The sequence below is a fragment of the Solanum dulcamara genome, chromosome 12, assembly GCF_947179165.1.
Source record: "Solanum dulcamara chromosome 12, daSolDulc1.2, whole genome shotgun sequence".
NCBI classification, from domain to species: domain Eukaryota; kingdom Viridiplantae; phylum Streptophyta; class Magnoliopsida; order Solanales; family Solanaceae; genus Solanum; species Solanum dulcamara.
Genome location: NC_077248.1, coordinates 4,311,894 through 4,329,207, shown reverse-complemented (window position 1 = coordinate 4,329,207; position 17,314 = coordinate 4,311,894). Strand labels below are relative to the sequence as shown.

General features: G+C 29.4%; 2 protein-coding genes across 2 annotated transcripts; one reads left to right on the top strand and one right to left on the bottom strand.

The window, feature by feature from the left end:
• The first annotated feature begins 261 nt into the window (after window positions 1–261).
• Window positions 262–4,121, top strand: LOC129877863 (protein SMAX1-LIKE 3-like). The gene is made up of 3 exons (XM_055953394.1): window positions 262–1,655; window positions 2,263–2,443; window positions 3,026–4,121. Exons 1-3 carry the CDS (start codon window positions 505–507, stop codon window positions 3,932–3,934), a joined length of 2,241 nt encoding a protein of 746 aa, XP_055809369.1. The 5' UTR covers window positions 262–504; the 3' UTR covers window positions 3,935–4,121.
• A 10,089-nt stretch (window positions 4,122–14,210) lies between these two features.
• LOC129876495 (NDR1/HIN1-like protein 3) lies at window positions 14,211–15,165 on the bottom strand. The gene has a single exon (XM_055951946.1). It carries the CDS (start codon window positions 15,044–15,046, stop codon window positions 14,360–14,362), a length of 687 nt encoding a protein of 228 aa, XP_055807921.1. The 5' UTR covers window positions 15,047–15,165; the 3' UTR covers window positions 14,211–14,359.
• Window positions 15,166–17,314: the final 2,149 nt, after the last annotated feature.

The window sequence follows — 17,314 nt, the reverse complement described above, 5'->3', positions numbered from 1 at the left end:
AAAAAAAGAAACAAAAATACTTTTCGGTCTAATTTGTCTATTTCAAAAAGAATGTCATACTATTTTATTCAGAAATACTTTTATCCTCATTTTTTAATAGGATGATTTATAGCTATACAATTATTTTAATTTGCACCATTTGATTTAGAAGTCTTTATTTTTTCTATTAATTCAAACACCGCCATATAAATTGACATATAAATAAAACCCTACCCCCTTATACTAATTCCACTATGTTCTTCTTTCTCTCTCTCTCTCTTTATCTATACAATCCTAGAATAGATTTCATCTTTAGTATACACTTCCCAAAGGCTTGTTATTAGGGTTTTCTTGAGTTCTTGGATCTCTTCTTGATCAATTCCACTCAAACACCACATAAATTTTCTCTAGTTAATTTCTTTCTAACTTTGTACACATGAAACCAATATTATTTTCACTTTCTCAATCCTAATTTTTCTTATTCCTACTTCTTTCGAGTTGAATAATTCTTCATCATACAAAAACATGAGAACAGGAGGCTGTACAATACAACAAGCTCTAACAACAGAAGCAACAAATATTGTTAAACAAGCTGTTACACTAGCAAAACGTCGCGGCCATGCCCAAGTAACACCTCTTCATGTAGCAAACACCATGCTCTCATCATCAAATGGTATATTCAAAACAGCTTGTCTTCAATCTCATTCACATCCTCTCCAATGCAAAGCCCTAGAACTTTGCTTCAACGTGGCACTCAATCGTCTCCCTGCTTCATCTTCTAGTCCTATGTTATTGGGACATCAACATCAAAATCATCATCATTCTCAGTATCCTTCTATTTCTAACGCGCTTGTTGCTGCATTCAAGCGAGCCCAAGCTCATCAAAGGCGGGGCTCGCTTGAGAATCAGCAACAACCAGTTTTAGCTGTGAAGATAGAACTTGAACAACTTATCATATCTATATTAGATGATCCTAGTGTTAGTAGAGTCATGAGGGAAGCTGGCTTTGATAGTACTCAAGTTAAAACAAATGTTGAACAAGTTGTTTCTTTAGAACTTTGCTCTCAAAATCCTAAAGAAATAATTAACCATAACAAAGTGTCTCACAAAAAAGTTGTTTGTGTTAAAGATGAGGATGTGATGAGTGTAGTGGAAAGTTTAATGAACAAAAATAGGAAAAATATTGTTTTGGTTAGTGAAAGTATTGATAATTTAGAAGGTGTGATTAAAGGGGTGATGAGTAAAGTTGAAATAAAAGATGTGCCTGAAGATTTGAAGGAAATTAAGTTCATAAGTTTACCACTTTTGAGTTTTGGTAATATCCAAAGAGAAGAAGTTGACCAAAGAATAGGAGAGTTGACTTGTCTTATTAAGAGTTTAGTGAAAAAAGGAGTTGTTTTGTACTTAGGTGATCTTAAATGGGTTGCTGATTATAGAATTAATTATGGGGAAAGGAGAATTATTAGCTATTATTGTTCTGTGGAGCACATGATTATGGAAATTGGGAGATTGGTATGTAGTTTTTGTGAAAATGAGAAGTTTTGGCTTGTGGGAATTGCAACTTTTCAGAGTTATATGAGATGCAAAAGTGGTAATAATTCATTGGAATCTATTTGGAGTCTGCATCCTGTTACTGTACCTGGTGGAAGTTTGGGCCTCAGTCTCAACCCTGACAGGTAAAAATAATTTAATTCAGCACTGTTCAAGTTATCTTATTGGAAGGATAATCTTATCAGACATGATTTTAATATCATGCATATTGGAGAAAAAAAAATTGTTTTGACATTCTTTTCAATTGGAGTCTTGATTGTACATAGGTGTTTGAATAATATTTTGTTGAAGTTGAAGTTATGTTAGAATATGTTGAAAAATAAAAGTTGAATTTAAGTTTTGTGAATAAAAATCAATATTCCACTTGAATCCAAAGCTATATTGCTCATATTGTCAGATTTTTTGTGTCAGATCCTAAAAAAATGTATTATTTTTGAGAACTCAATGTGCATCCAACGATATTTTTAAAGAGTTCAAGAAACATAGATTCATAGACTGATAGAAGCTAGAGTTATTGGAATTCTTTTGATAAAGTGAGCAACTCAATGATTTTGTGGTGAAACAGAGAAAGAGAAAGAACAAAAGCAATATTCTCTTTAGTTCATTAGATTTATTTATCCAAGTGTTACTCAAAAGCTAGTTTTTCTTGCATGTATTTAATTTCTTAATAGCAATGTGTGTATCAACTTATATAATTCATTTTTTTTTGTTTTTTGTGAATTTTCTAAACAGTGATACACAAATTGAACTTAGAAGTAAGACATTTAAAGGTGAATTCTCATGTGGAGAGGAGAAGCTGCAATTGACTAGCTATTGTAATAGTGACTCTACATTGTCAAATCTACCTTCATGGCTTAAAGATGAGAGGCCAAAGAAATTCTATAGCACTTCTAATCATCATCATCATGATCAGGTTATTTTCCAATTTTGTACTCCATCCGCTTCAATTTATTTGTCTAATTTTAATTTGGCATAAAATTTAAGAAAGTAAAGAATAGTTTTGAATCTTGTAAAGATATGTAGAATGTACCAAAATATTTTTTAATGTTGTGGTCTTAAATATGTCATGTGGAAAATTTAAATTAAAAAGTTATCAAAAAAGAAAAAAAAAACATTCTTTTTGAAACAAAGGGAGAGTTACTCTTTAATTTTTCGAGCCGGTATATATAGCTTATACACTGATCATATGCATATTATCTATGAATTATATATATTATACATTTGCCTATTTTTAGTTTAATCGGTTAGGTGAACGACTATTTAAGTTAATTCTCTAATATTTTTATTAGTTTTTAACATATATTGCTTGAACTCTTTAAAAATGACAACGAAGGCTTGTCAAATCCTTCAAAAATAATTATTTTTAAAGGATTCTTGTACACAAATGTGACAACATTTTAGGAGAGAGTAAGCAACATATTACATACTAAAGCAATTCCTTCTTCTTTTCCTTTCTCTTTTTTCAAGAAAACTAACTTTTCTTTTCCCAATTCAGGACTGTGCATCAGTCAAAGATCTACACAAGAAGTGGAACACAACATGCCATTTGCCATTTTGGGCCAATAGAAAAACATGTGAGACAAATTCTAGTACACCTAATTCTGCTTCTAATTCAAGTGATGTGATCATGGAGATGGAGTACTCTGTTCCAAAATTTAAAGAATTCAATTCTGAAAACTTGAACATTTTGTCCAATGCATTAGAAGAAATTGTCCCATGGCAAAAGGGAATTATTATTCAAGAAATTGTTGCAACAATATTGCAATGCAGATCAAGAATGATAAGAAGAAAACAAAAGTCTTTAATCAATGAGGCAAAACAAGAAACTTGGTTATTTTTCCAAGGTCCTGATGTTCATGCCAAGGAGAAAATTGCTAGAGAATTGGCCAATGTTGTGTTTGGATCATACTCGAATTTCTTGTCGATTGGTCTAAGCAATCTTTGTTCTAATTTTAGGAACAAAAGGTCAAGAGATGAACAAAGTTGGTACATTGACGAATTTGGTCAGGCAGTTTCTTGTAATTCACATTGTGTTTTTTACTTGGAGGATTTGGAGGAAATTGATTATTGTTCACTAAGGGAAATCAAGAAAGCTATTGAAAGAGGAACAATTACTATTTCTTCAAGTGGTGAAGAAGTGAGTCTTGATGATGCTATTATTATTTTGAGTTGTGAGAATTTTGGTCCTAAGTCATCAATAGCTTGTTCACCTAATGTGAAGCAAAAAATTGAAGAAAAAACTACAAGTCCAAATTGTGTTTCTTTGGATTTGAATCTCTCTATTGATGATCAATTTGGAAGTGGTGATCAAGATTTGTCAATTGATCATGATGATGATATTGGGCTTCTTCAAAGTGTTGACAGATGTATTTTTTTCCAAAATTCAACAACTATAGTAGAATAGGATTTTTTACATTATTATATGTTGATGAGGTGATTTACTTAATTTCTTTCACTTTTTCTTTTCTTCTAATGTTAAAATAGTAGGTCAAAGAGTTCTAATATCTCTTTTTTTTTTTTATGTACTAAAGTTTTGTAAATAGAACTTCCAACACAATTCCTTAATGCTAGTTTTCTTCTTTTCATTTCAAGATCCTTTTTCTCCTCCATTTTTTTCTTCCTTTTTCTACTATGGCAACCTGAGAGATTTATATGTCACTAAAAAATATTTACAAAAATCAGTATTTCTTTTTATTTTGAATAATATTGATCTAAGATGAATTTATATGAAGTATACGATAAGTGAGGATTTCTATCAGGGATGGAGTTAGCATTCCTATTATAGGTTCGGCAACATTCAATAGCTTTGGCATGTGTATGCACTACATCAAAAATGATCTTTAGCGATAATTATTGAATGACAATAGCTTAATTGCCGCTAAATATGTTTTTTTACTGGCAATTAACACTATTTGTAAATGTCCATAAAACTTATAGCGACATTAGACCCAATGACAATTAACTATTACCGCTAAAAGTAATTTTTGTTATAATGAGGCTTTGCATTTGTGTTAAAAAGTTAACTTGATATGTATAAATAATTTGTCGAGAACCCAATAACTTTAATTTCTTTTATTTTTTTCAAATCTAGAATCTATAAATTCAAAATTCTAACTTCGTCTCTGATTCATATAACCGATCCAACTTATAATAAGTTTGATTTTTAATGTTCTTATCATTGAATTTATTGTACTTTTGAAAATTACAAGTTAAAATTTTAGTATTTAAAAATATTGAGTTTAGTTGAACGGTAAAATTCATATGTCATCCATCTCCAAAGTGCATGTACATAAGAATTAAAAGAAAATGACTATAGATATCACCACAATATAATGGTGGATATCATTATTATTGAATGATTTGAAAGATACAAACAATATTATAGCATCAACTCCTTTTTTCTATCTAGAACTGACTAGTGAACTTATGGAAGTGGACCCTCTCCATTACTGTTCTTGCCCTGAATGATTCAAGCATATCACAATGCACAGGAAAAAAAAAGTAATAAAAATGCTATGCTTCTAACTAGGTTGTATCTTTTTACAAAGACAATAATTATGAGACTTGAACCATACTCCTACTTACTTTGGGGGAACAATTAGCTAGTGTTTGGTGATGTACTTCAAGAATGGCATTATGACATTATCATGGTGAAGTCTATCATGTTTCACCTTTTAATATTGTACCAATTGAATTTTCAATAATAAGACTGACCATATATAGTTTTATTTTTAGTTTTTTTTTATAAGTCTATGATATTTGAGTAAAATTTATAAATAGTCATATTTAAGTCTCTATAATTAAAAAATAATCATTGTCATTAGTTTCAAATTTCAATAACCGGGATTGGTAGAAATGTCGCCACTAGCCATTTTACAACTCTTTTAATTGAAAAATAGTCACTATCACGAGATTTAAAATTTCAGTATCTGAAACCCTTAATCCAACTAATCCAAATTTATACAGATGAAGCCTTTATTGAAAAATGTCATCGTCATGGAGTTTTAAATTTCATTGATCGAACTCTATGATAATCGTTATTTTCTAATTATAGAAACTAAAAAGTTCGATAAATGAAATTATAGGCTCCCGATCGAAAAATGCTTTTAACCAGTCATTTCTCCATTTTCACGGCTCGAATTCTAAAGGAAAAAAGGTGCAAAAGTTAGGTTGCTGCTTCTAATTTAAGTTCTAACACTTCTAAAGCTGTACGTTTAAGATTCTTTTTAATTTTTTTTTTTCTTATTATGTTGAGCTGTGTGAGATGCTCTCTGTCTTTGTAATAATCATTGGCATCTGAGGATTGTAAACTCATTAAAAAAGTAAAAAAAAAGAGAAATTTAATTTCATTATGTCACCGACATTTTTTCTCATTTTTTCCCCCTTTTTCTAGACTTTGGAGAATAAAAGAAAAAGGGTAATAAGGTTTCCTTCTTTACATTGAAATACAAATTTTGTTCAAATACGTTTTTTTTACAGATCAAAAGTAAAAGTATTGCTATTTTCACCTTTGCTTTTTCCTCCCTCTTTTTTTTTCTTTTACCTTTTTTTAGTTTGCTTTATTTGCTTATATATATGGTAGAATAAATAAAAAGACAAGAGACTATAATTATGTTTTTTGTAAGATTCTAAAATGTAGTAGTCGTAATCATTTTCTTTTAGCATCTGACTTAGGGATTAAGGAAAATATTTCCTGAAAAATAAAGAATAGAGAAGCAATCGATCGAGTAATGTATATGCCAACGTAGAATTACTAATATTCACGGAAACTATTAAAATTCTCGAATTTCTACTAGATATCAGGACAAGGACTTTTAATGGACTCGTTGAGAATGATTCTGATTTAGTTCATATCCTATTAGAAGTAGCAAGTAGAGATGCAATGGAAATCTTGACGGAAAGAAAATAGTTACAGTCAATTTGATAATGATCGAGTGACATTGTTTTAGACATATTTGTTGTTATATTTTCTAGGAGATTATTTGTAATTTGAGTGACTTTATTGTGATAAAAAAATAGTTTAATAACTTTTATAGAGAAAAACTATAATTTTAATGATCATTTGAGGAATTAACTCAAAGTTTCATACGTGAATAATATTGTTTTTCAGTCGATTATTATTATTTATGTATATAAAAAAAACTACACCTAAAATAATCAGGAAGAACTTATTTATATGAATTTTAAAACTAACCAAGGAAAAGAATAGTCTTGATATAAATACTCGAATGTGGGTGACACACGATTAATATCGAAATTAGTTAATGACTTATGATGGATGGTCATGTGAACTTAATTTAACTATAAACAAAGCCCCACATAAAAAGGGGGGGGGGGTTACTTACAAGGTGTTATATACTCTTTATATAGAGTGAGTCCTTGAAGAAAAAATTGTATGACTTGATCCAAAAAGAATAAAAATATTATATTCAAAATATCTGTACTTAATTTTAACCTAACAAAAACTAAAATTATGTTATGATACGTAACATATGATGATATGAGATTGGTAAAGGAGGATTAACTTTTCCACTTTAATTTGTTAGAAAGCAAAATAAGAAAATGAATGAAAATCCAATAAATCTCAAAAGAATTAGCACTACTTTTCATGTTTTATTATTCGTTTTGGTAAAAAAAGAATCACTTTAATTTAACTTACTTTGATCTTCGTAAACCCAACATTCTTATCTCTAAAAAGCATTATGTAAAAAGTTAGTAGTAGAATATTAGCAACGTGTTATTCCCAAAAAAAATATCTAATTTAAAATAATCCAAATTGATTTAATTTGAATGAGAGTTTCGAAACAAAAAAGGAAGTAAAATTTTCTAAAGAAGAATCTCTTAACTTTAAGATGTGCTGTTTTTCTTTTTCTCTCTTTTCTTGTTTATTTTTCTCTTTTGAACTTTAAAATAAAATTTTTATTGCGCCAAAAGCATATTCTATATTACTTTAAATTAAATCTATTACTATAAGAATGGAATTTGTCGGATAATACCCGGCTTTTGAAAAGGGCTTACAGAGTCTCAATTATCACTTCACTTTTTTTTAAAAAATAAAAAATAAATTAAACTGATGTAAGAAAATAACATCAGTGTATCTTTTATTTCTTAAAAAAAAAAAACTGTTATAACTAGTTTCTAAAATTTGTTTAACATGATATTAGAAGTAGGACCCCTGATATAAGTTCCAGATAGATTGTCCACACTGATCTATAACAATGATAAAAGAGGTCTTGCACTTCCTTATATAGTACTTTTGATTGTCTTCTCCCGTTTTCATTAGGGCAAATTGGGCAATGAAAAAAAAAAGAGAAGGATTTTAGTCTTTTTTCCTCTTTGTTGATAGGGCATTTTTTTTTTTGAAAATTGAAAAAATTTATTATTAATAATATTAAAGTCATAGTATTCTAGAATAGTACTCATGATAAAAGTCGAAAGATACTCTAAGCAAGTTTGAATAATTAAGTATAGCAGCAAATTACTAAACCATCTAGAAGTCAGTGATGAAATTAAAACCTATAAAATTAAAATATAAAACCTATACTTTTCCAGTTTCTAGTTAATTTGAGAAGTTTTACACTATTGTAAATAGAGCTTCTTTTACCTATAATTAATAGTATCATAAGCAAAGAATTATAAAGATCATTCAAAGAAATAAACGATATTTTGAGTAAATTACTTTTCTTCATATCTACTTCACTTTTATTTTAATTCCCAAATTACTCAATCAATCATGACTAATTGTAGTGTTTATGTGGGAAATTTGGATGAAAGAGTAAGCGATCGCGTATTATATAACATTTTAATTCAAGCAGGATTTGTTATCGACTTATACGTTCCTCATGACAAAGAAACTAATAAGCTTAAAGGTTTTGCCATCGTTAAATATGAGTCACAGGAAATTGCAGATTATGCTGTGAAACTTTTTTCTGGGTTAGTGACACTCTACAAGAAAACATTAAAATTTGCAATTGCTGGGCCAATAGCAACAACACCTACGTGTTAGGGTTTGTTCTGATTTTCTTACTTAGTTTGAATTTTTATTTTCTAAATGAAATAATTACCATAATGCAATTAAGTGAACATTTTGTATTTTTCCGTGTTATTTTTTCTATTCAATAGAGGTCTTTTCAGCCATTTTTACTTTTCCTAAAAGGAGAATTAAAAGTTTTCCTACTTTAATAAATTGAGAATCTACAATTAGTCCATTAGGGTTACGAAGTTCACCTTCTTTATGAATGTTAGGTCAATTGATCAATTTATATTATAATATATATTTTTTTTAATACAGTTTTATTTTATTTTTAATTAATTTATCTCGTTTAAGATTTTCTTATTAACTTTCATATGATATGTTTTAGTTCTATTTCTTATCTAATATATTTTTCTTCCCCTCCCCTAATATATTTTTCTTCCCCTCCCCCTTACTTTTTAAAGTCAACAATTATAATAATTGTTTTCTTATTCTGGAAAATTCTTAACACTTCAAATAACCTATACAACAACAACAAATCCAGTATAGTCCCACTATGTGGGGTCTGGGGAGGGTAGAGTGTACACAGACTTAACCCACCTTGAAAGGTAGGGCGGCTGTTTCCGAAAGACCCTCGGCTTAAGAGAGAAGAACAAGGGAGGAGAAACAAGGAAAACAAGACATAGGTCAGTAGAGCCAAGCATATAGAAAACAATATAAAAATATAAATAATGAAAGCGATAAAGTCAGGGTAGGAAAGATCGGAGATAAAGGAGCATTAACTATTATAGATAAAATAGGATACCCAAAGTAAATTGGGCCAACAAATATAAGCAATAATCACATGCAAAAATCAAATGTTAATAAACAAATGAGCGCAACTTCGAATAACCTATAGATCGACAAATTATTTTGAGGCATAATGTCGATGCAATGATCTAAACTCAGAAGTTAGAAACGTTCTAATTATTGAAACAAAATATGTATATGTGCACCTCTTTCTTTAAAACTTTCCTAATCTAAAATCTATCGGTCTTTTTCTTTGACCTATTTTCATCAGCCTGCTTCTATCATGAAAAGGCATATATACCTTACCTTAAGGACTAAGCTTTGTCGAAATCTTTTAATAGATATGTTTATATAAATAATAAACAAAATAAAAACATTAAGTATATATAGACCAAAAAAAATGACACCATTTGTTATTGAAGTGTTTTATTTATTTAATTGATTTTTTAACTATTGTCATATTATATATGAAAAGTTCTACATATGTAATTGATCGTAAATGTTATCACTTGCAATCATATTTTCTATATATAACAATATTTCTTTATTATATATGTATTTTATAATAATATTTTGCTATAGCTTATAGTAACCAAAATAGATTTATCGTAAAAGAAAAAGGGGAAATGGTCAACATAAACTATACAAATAGAGAGCTAGCTGTTGTATCTTGCAAGGAAACATTATTGTTTAGTTGAGAACAAGTTATCTCAGAATTAGTTATTCTAGTGTAAAATAACTTATTCCATCATGTATATGGGATAACTTATTCCATCACTATGGTATAGACGGTGGAATAAATTATCCCAAATTTGCCAACAAAATAAGATATCAAAAATTTATCTCTAAACTATTTTTATTCCAAAACTATTTATGTTAATCCTTTACCCAAACGACCTATATATATATATATATATATATATATATATATATATATATATCCATTCAGATTTTTGAGATGTGAAAGAATTTATATGGAATCTTTAGATTATCCATTAAAAGTAGAGAAGCAAAGTGAGATCCTCCACCATGCATGAACTACATATATAAATATTAATGACTGAAATATTCTTTATAATAAAGTATTAATATTGCAGAAAGTGGACAGCCCTTTTAACACCAAAAAAAGTTGTTAGCTTTTTAAACTTTTCTTATCTCATGGCACAACTTTTATTTATGCACCTTTTCACGTACCTTTTAAGTGTTTCACCTTTTTTCAACTTTTCAGATCATCTTATCAAAATAATTATAATAATTAAAAAATAATATGATAATAATGATATTTATCAAAGAAAACAACATATACATATAATTTTTCTTAGCACATCGACATTTCAGACACATCTGCTTTTAGCCCAATGAAATTGAGAAACATGAAAAGCAATAGTAGGCAGAATCATTTTCGGTTTTCTTTAGTTGGCGTTTGGACATAAAAATTATTGTTGTATTTTGATTTGAATATAAATTAAAAAAAAATTTGAATTTTTGAGAGTAATTTAGAGAATTATGAAAACAATAATTGGCGTTTTTAGTTTCCGAAATTCAACTTTTTCTAAAAATTATAACAATTTTAATTTATGTCCAAATGGTTTTTGAAATGAAATTCCGAAAAAAGTGAAAATTATTGATCATCGTCAAATGAGCACTTAATTTTACGGAGAATCTATGAACGAATTTTTGAAAAAACTATAGTATAATTATTTATTTTTTGAATTAGGTAATTATCCAGTTTATAGTGAATCTCAAGTTCCTCGTTGAGAGAATATATTCCCTCACGTAAGAATATAGGAAAATATTTGATTCATATGTAGTATATATTCTCATGAGTAAAAATAATTTTGATGTATTTCAAATTAAAAGGAAATAATATTCTACTAGAAATTCATGGAGTAAAACTCTCTAGAATTGTCACGACTCAAGTCCATGTGAACTTTTATTATACATATGCCTTATAAGGTGTTATGCGTATCTTTTTAAAAGTTTATCGATCTAAAAATCTAATAGTTCTTTTCTTTGTGATCAACCAACCCTCCATCACGATCATCACAAAAATATACACATACTATTTGTTTATATAATTTTTAGGATTGAAACAAATTAAATCAACTTCTTATTTTCTTGAAAATATTCCTTAAATAAAAGATGAATTATTTTGTCTATAGAAACTTCTGTGTGAAGCCTAGATGGAGTATAAGACATCATCATTGTTAGGCAAAATCTTTTTGCTCTTTCTTTCTTTTAAAAATATATATTTTAATTTCATTTTTTAATTTTAGGAAGTTTCTCACCTTTTAACTTTTAGGAACCTTTTCAAAATTCCCTCCATTATATCTACATTGCTCAATAACTTTTTAATGAAGAGTCACTATAATATTTCCTTTTCAGAAATATATTATTAACATTCTTTTTTTAAAATATATTTAAAATAAGTAACTTTGGCAAGTAGATTTATGGTTTATATTTAAATGCTTTATAATGAAGTTTTTTTTTTAGTGTTTGATTAAAAAATTTATTTGTTACATAAATTAAAGACTAATGACCCCAATTTAGTGACTTGCAACAGTAATGGACTTAATAGTTAATGGGTTCTGTATTGAGCCCAACACATCAATTACAGTGTATTTACTCAGCCCAACAAAGTTCACAAATATGCACTTTCAGGATTCATATTTAAAAACGTAGCCACATTTATGTGGAAATTTAGACACTTCAAAAGAAATTCCTGACATACGAGTCTGAAGTTTCCAAGATATATGGGTCTGAATTTCAAACTAAATAGCCAATGTATCGATATTGTATAAAGAGTGTATATTCATATATAGATTATGTATAATTATATATCGAAGATGTATATACATTATTGATATAATAAAGTATACATTGCAGATTAATATTTTTTTTTTCTTCAATTCCAACCAACTAAAATCTTCTCTAAACAATTCCAAAATTTAGATATGAACTCCTCTCAATATTTTGAGTCTTTTTATATATTATTCACTAAAAATGATTCACGTTTGCGGCACGTTGATTTTAAAATTTGAGCTTTTGAACATGAAGAAGAAGAAGGAGGAGGAGGAAAACAACGAAGAAATAAAGAGGAAGAAGAAGAGAAAAAAAAAGGAAGGAAGGAAGAAGAAGTCATTAATGGATGGAAGAAGAAGATCAAAGTAGATGAACAAGAAAGCGTGAATAGATATCTATGGAAAAAATAACGATGTAGAGGGCGACTGAAAAGGAGGCTCGACCTACAAGAAATTCGAAAGAGAGAGGAATCGGTCAACTCATCAGGCTCATGACCTGAAGATTGGCATGTCCTTGAACGCTGGCCCTTAGTAGTCTAGTCCATTTTTACTCATGCTAGTGCCCCTAGAAATTCTTGAATTTCTTGCAATATGAGATTGTTCTCAATTTCTCTCTGGGATTTTGGTTTTTAGTGTCGGGGGAGAAAGATGAATCAACGTCAAAAGTGCAGTTACAATTGCTTCAACTAGAGCTGCGATAATTGCTTTAGTTGCCCCACCCGTAAGTTCCTTTGTCATTAGGGAAAAAAAAATCACTTACAATTGAATATTGTCTAGTGATATTTTTGGTAAAAATTGATAATTGGGCTATTACAACACATGTGAGCACCTAAATGTTGTCTACTTCTAGACCAATTTCATATAACTATAGAAAACATATAATGTGTCCTAGCAATTACTCTTTTCGTGTTTATTTTAAAGTGGAAACCTGTTACCCATGCCTCGCCCTAATGAATAGAGTATTTGTCGAGCATGATTTTAACGAAGGTTCGATTCCCAGTATGTAATAACCTCACCTACCCCCAATTTTGAAAGAAGAAAAGAAGAGATGATTATAAAATTTATAATACAAAACAACGGCCAATAAAATAGGTTCTCCACTAGGTCACGAGTTCATTAAAATTTAACTCAAACTATTTTAAAAAAAATCTATTACAAAATCGCTGCTAGAGCAATGATATTATTCAGATTTTTTTTTTGTTGAGAAAATTGAATATCGGGCGTTAAAATCAAAAAGGATATCGATCCCTGAAGAGAGAATTGTCCCTTTAAGTTTTAAAAAATAATTGAGTGGCTCTTTATGTAATTTTAAGGGAAAATGACTTTTTTGGCTCCAAACTCTGTATAAGTCAAAGTTAATGTTGATCGCTCGACCAAAAATGATTTTTATCCCATCCATCAAGTTAAATTCTGTTTATTACTTACTGATTAGAAGAACCTCATGGACTATCCATTAACGTAACGTCATTGATCTCTAAACTAAAATGCCTTGTTTGATTAGGAAACCACTAACATTACCAGATAATGAAATTAACATTAAGAGTTACTCCCTCAATCCCTTTTTAGTTGTCAATTTACACAATTAATAGAGAAATGATTATCTTTTTTCAATCTTGCCCTCAGATAAAAATTAAATAATGAATAAGGGATATACTAATCTAACAACACTTTTAATTAATTTTTTCTTAAGAATTGTGTTAAATCTTATCATGACAACTAAAAATGGACTGAGGTCGGACAGAGTAGCTCTCTGGCAGGTAATGATTTGTTGAATTCCTATCAAGAAATAGTAGTTGGTGAATCCAAAAGGAGGAAAATATAACTAAAAAAGCGGTACAAGTGTAACTTTCTTGAAATGAGAGGGAGTTTATGTGCAACTATTACTCTTCTAGGGGATTTTCTTTTCAAACTTATCTATTGAGCAATCAAATTTCTGTTCTTTTAGATGAAAAATTTATGATCAAACTAAAATATAATTTGTTTATCTTCAAGGCCAAAATTTGGTATACTATTTTGTCATGTCAACATCGGGACCTACATCCACTACAGCATTGAGCAGTAATGGACAAAATAGTAATGAAAAGGATCCTTTCTCGAGTTGAAATTCAGAGAAGAAATTGAGAAGAAAAATGAATATTATTTATTTCACAACAATAACCAAATAACAATAAAGCATATGTCCATGAATGCTAAAGTCCAAATAGGAAAAACAAAAGAGATAAAATAAAATAAAATAATAATAATAATAATCTAAAGAATATATGGTCTACCAATCAAGATGACATCTAGTTTCCTCAAAATTACCATGTCCGCCATTTGACTCCAAAGGAACCTTAAAATCACATTCAATTTTAGGCTTAATTTTGTGAGTTTTAATCCAACCAATCTTAAGCCTAATACGCATATTAAGCTTCACTTCAATCTCATAAACCCCTGAATTCTTCTCATTAATGTAATTTGATTTCTCTCGATCTCCCAGTAGAACCGAACTCTGTCCTTTAAACACTGGACGCAAATTGCTAGTATTTTTGTGACCCTGATAAAACGGTTCCAAATTTTGACTAGCAAATCTCTGGCCTCCATACATAGCTCTTGCTTCGATCGAATCGTAGTAAATCCCAACGCGCTTGTTGGGGTTCCTGATGGTCATGTTGAGGGCGAGACCATAGTAGAGGGTGTTGTTCGTGGTTGAATAATCGAATTGTGTCAACGTGGCATCAGTCACATAGAATTTGACTTTGTTAGGACGTAAGACAAGCCACAGGACTAATGCAATGACTCCAAGGATGATAAAAAGGGTGATGATTATTTGGCAAATACAAGTACAGAGACAATTGAAGAGACAGCTACATGGGTTGCAACAGCTGCCACCGCCGCGGCTACGGTGGTAGGTTTTGGTTGGTGGTGGAATTGAAGGGCCATAATAGGCTCCGTTCAAGTTAGGTTCTGGCATAGCTTAATAAAAACAAGAAATATAAAAATGTCTTGAAGTTTTGTGGATGAATATGAATTATGAGTACTTTGGTACTGTATAGATATATATAGGTGTAATATGGATGTGTGTGTGTTTTGTGTATATGATTAAATAGAAGAAAATAACGTGTTTTGATGTGTATTGGAGTTTGAAAGACGCCGTAGTTTTTGTATTTGTAGCTTCTTAGAAATTCATCAGATTGCATTAAAAAAGATTGGGCCTAGCAATTTCGTATATCAAGATTATACGTCATTGACTTTTAGTTTTTATTCAAGTCTTTTGTTAGACTCCTACGTAGGCTAAAGATGGGTATTTAGTCAAACTTTTATGATTTTAGGTAATTATCATGACCTCACCAGTTAGTTTTCGAGATTAAGTTAGATTTAAGGTTCATTTTCTTAAATCGTGGTATTAGAGTCAGATGCATCTTTATTCTTGATTTTATTCATTGTTGGGCCCTTGTAAACTTACATAAATCTCACTAGTTCAGGAGTTGAATATTTAGTTGCACATGGTATGAATGTATGTCTAATAAGGTAGTTTTCCCTTATATTAATAATATTACCCACACTCTAAATGTCTAGTTCTAAATGTGCGAAAGATGTAAAAGTCTCATAGTTGTATTTTAAGTCGTGGAGTTGCATTCGACATATCAATAACATCAGATATGGAATCCACAGCCAGAAGAACCAATTTGATCGTGAAAATCAAACACGAACAAAATTTATTTAAAGTGTTAGCGCTATGCCGATTTGCATAGAAGATTTTGGATTTGATTAATGCTAACATAGTAAGAAAAGAAAGTGAGGGTACTCATTCGAATTGAATAGATAAAACTATCATGACTCCTATTTTTCTTTTAAGAATAGCCTTTTAACTCGTTTTAAAACATTGAAGATTGGGATAAGTTGAATTTCAATGCCACAATTATACGCATAGGTTCGTTTGGTTTGAATACAAGTTATGATTGGATTAGTTATGACGGGATAAGTTATGATGTGATTAGTTATAATAGGATAAGTTGTGATGGGATTATTTCTTATTGAGTATTTGGTTTGTTGCATTCAAAATAATATGTATTATATAAATTTTAAGAATAAATTATTTATTTACAAAAATACCTTTTATGGATGTGAAAAGTGATGTATAAAAAGGGTTTAAAAGGATATTTTTATCATTTACCTACTTTATCCCGGAATAAGTTATCCCGAGATTACTATACCACCAAGAGGAGGAATAACTTATTTCGGTATTAATTATTAATCCCGAGATAAATTATCCCAGACTTGCCAACCAAACGACAAATTAAATGACATTATTATTTAATTCCGAAATTATTTAATGTTATCCTTCACACCAAACAACCCCATAATGTTGTGTATGGGATTTGTGATAAATTGGAATCTCAATTAGAACTTTGATGTTTTGAGACAACTCTTGTTGGGCAGCTGTGCTGTCTATTTTTGCTCCACTTCCCAAATATGCAACAACACATGAACATTATCCTAGCAAACTCTATTTTCGTATTCATTATGAAAAGGGAAAATGTTACACTTATCGATATTTATCGATTTTACGACCAATTAAGGTTAATATTATCATAATAATTGAGTTTACAATTAATTATATATAAATATTTAATAAATTTTAAAATTGTGATAAGTAAAAAGGAACGAAAGAGTAGTTTAGAAGTGTTTAGCATAGCAACTGATTCTGTTAGGTAGCAATTGTTCTGTAACATTTTATTTGATACATAGCTCTTTAGTTAGCTACATTACTTAAAAACACACATTTCTCTTCCTGAATGAGCTTTCGATACTCGAATTCCTTGTGAATTCCTGCAATCAATTATCTAAAATATGAGTCTAATATCGTATATTTAGGAAAAAATTTCTTTTAATCCAAACGGACTTTAGCCTTTTACGCAGGTAAAGTTTCAGTTTCATCTCATAAATCCATGAACTCTTCTCATTATTGTAATTCGATTTCTCTTTTTATCTCCACGCAGAACAAAACTCTGTCCTTTGGATACTGAACGCAAATTGCTAGTATTCTTATGACCTTGATAAAACAGTTCCAAAATTTTGAAATCGAAAAACTTAAATTGGGATGGAGGAAGTAGTACATATTATTATTTTTTACCTTTTTTTTCAAGTAACAATATAATAAAAAAAAAAATCACTTAAATTACGTATCTCTTAAATTATACTCTAATTTTGTAATTTACCTCCAAGTAAAAGTATTTTT

What these genes read in the sequence shown, in the direction of transcription:
- LOC129876495 (XM_055951946.1), bottom strand. Translation starts at nt 15,046, where the DNA reads ATGCCAGAACCTAACTTGAACGGAGCCTATTATGGCCCTTCAATTCCA.
- LOC129877863 (XM_055953394.1), top strand. Translation starts at nt 505, where the DNA reads ATGAGAACAGGAGGCTGTACAATACAACAAGCTCTAACAACAGAAGCA. An exon ending in CTCAGTCTCAACCCTGACAG is followed by an intron (nt 1,656 to 2,262) that starts GTAAAAATAATT and finishes TTTTCTAAACAG; the next exon opens with TGATACACAAATTGAACTTA. An exon ending in ATCATCATCATCATGATCAG is followed by an intron (nt 2,444 to 3,025) that starts GTTATTTTCCAA and finishes TTCCCAATTCAG; the next exon opens with GACTGTGCATCAGTCAAAGA.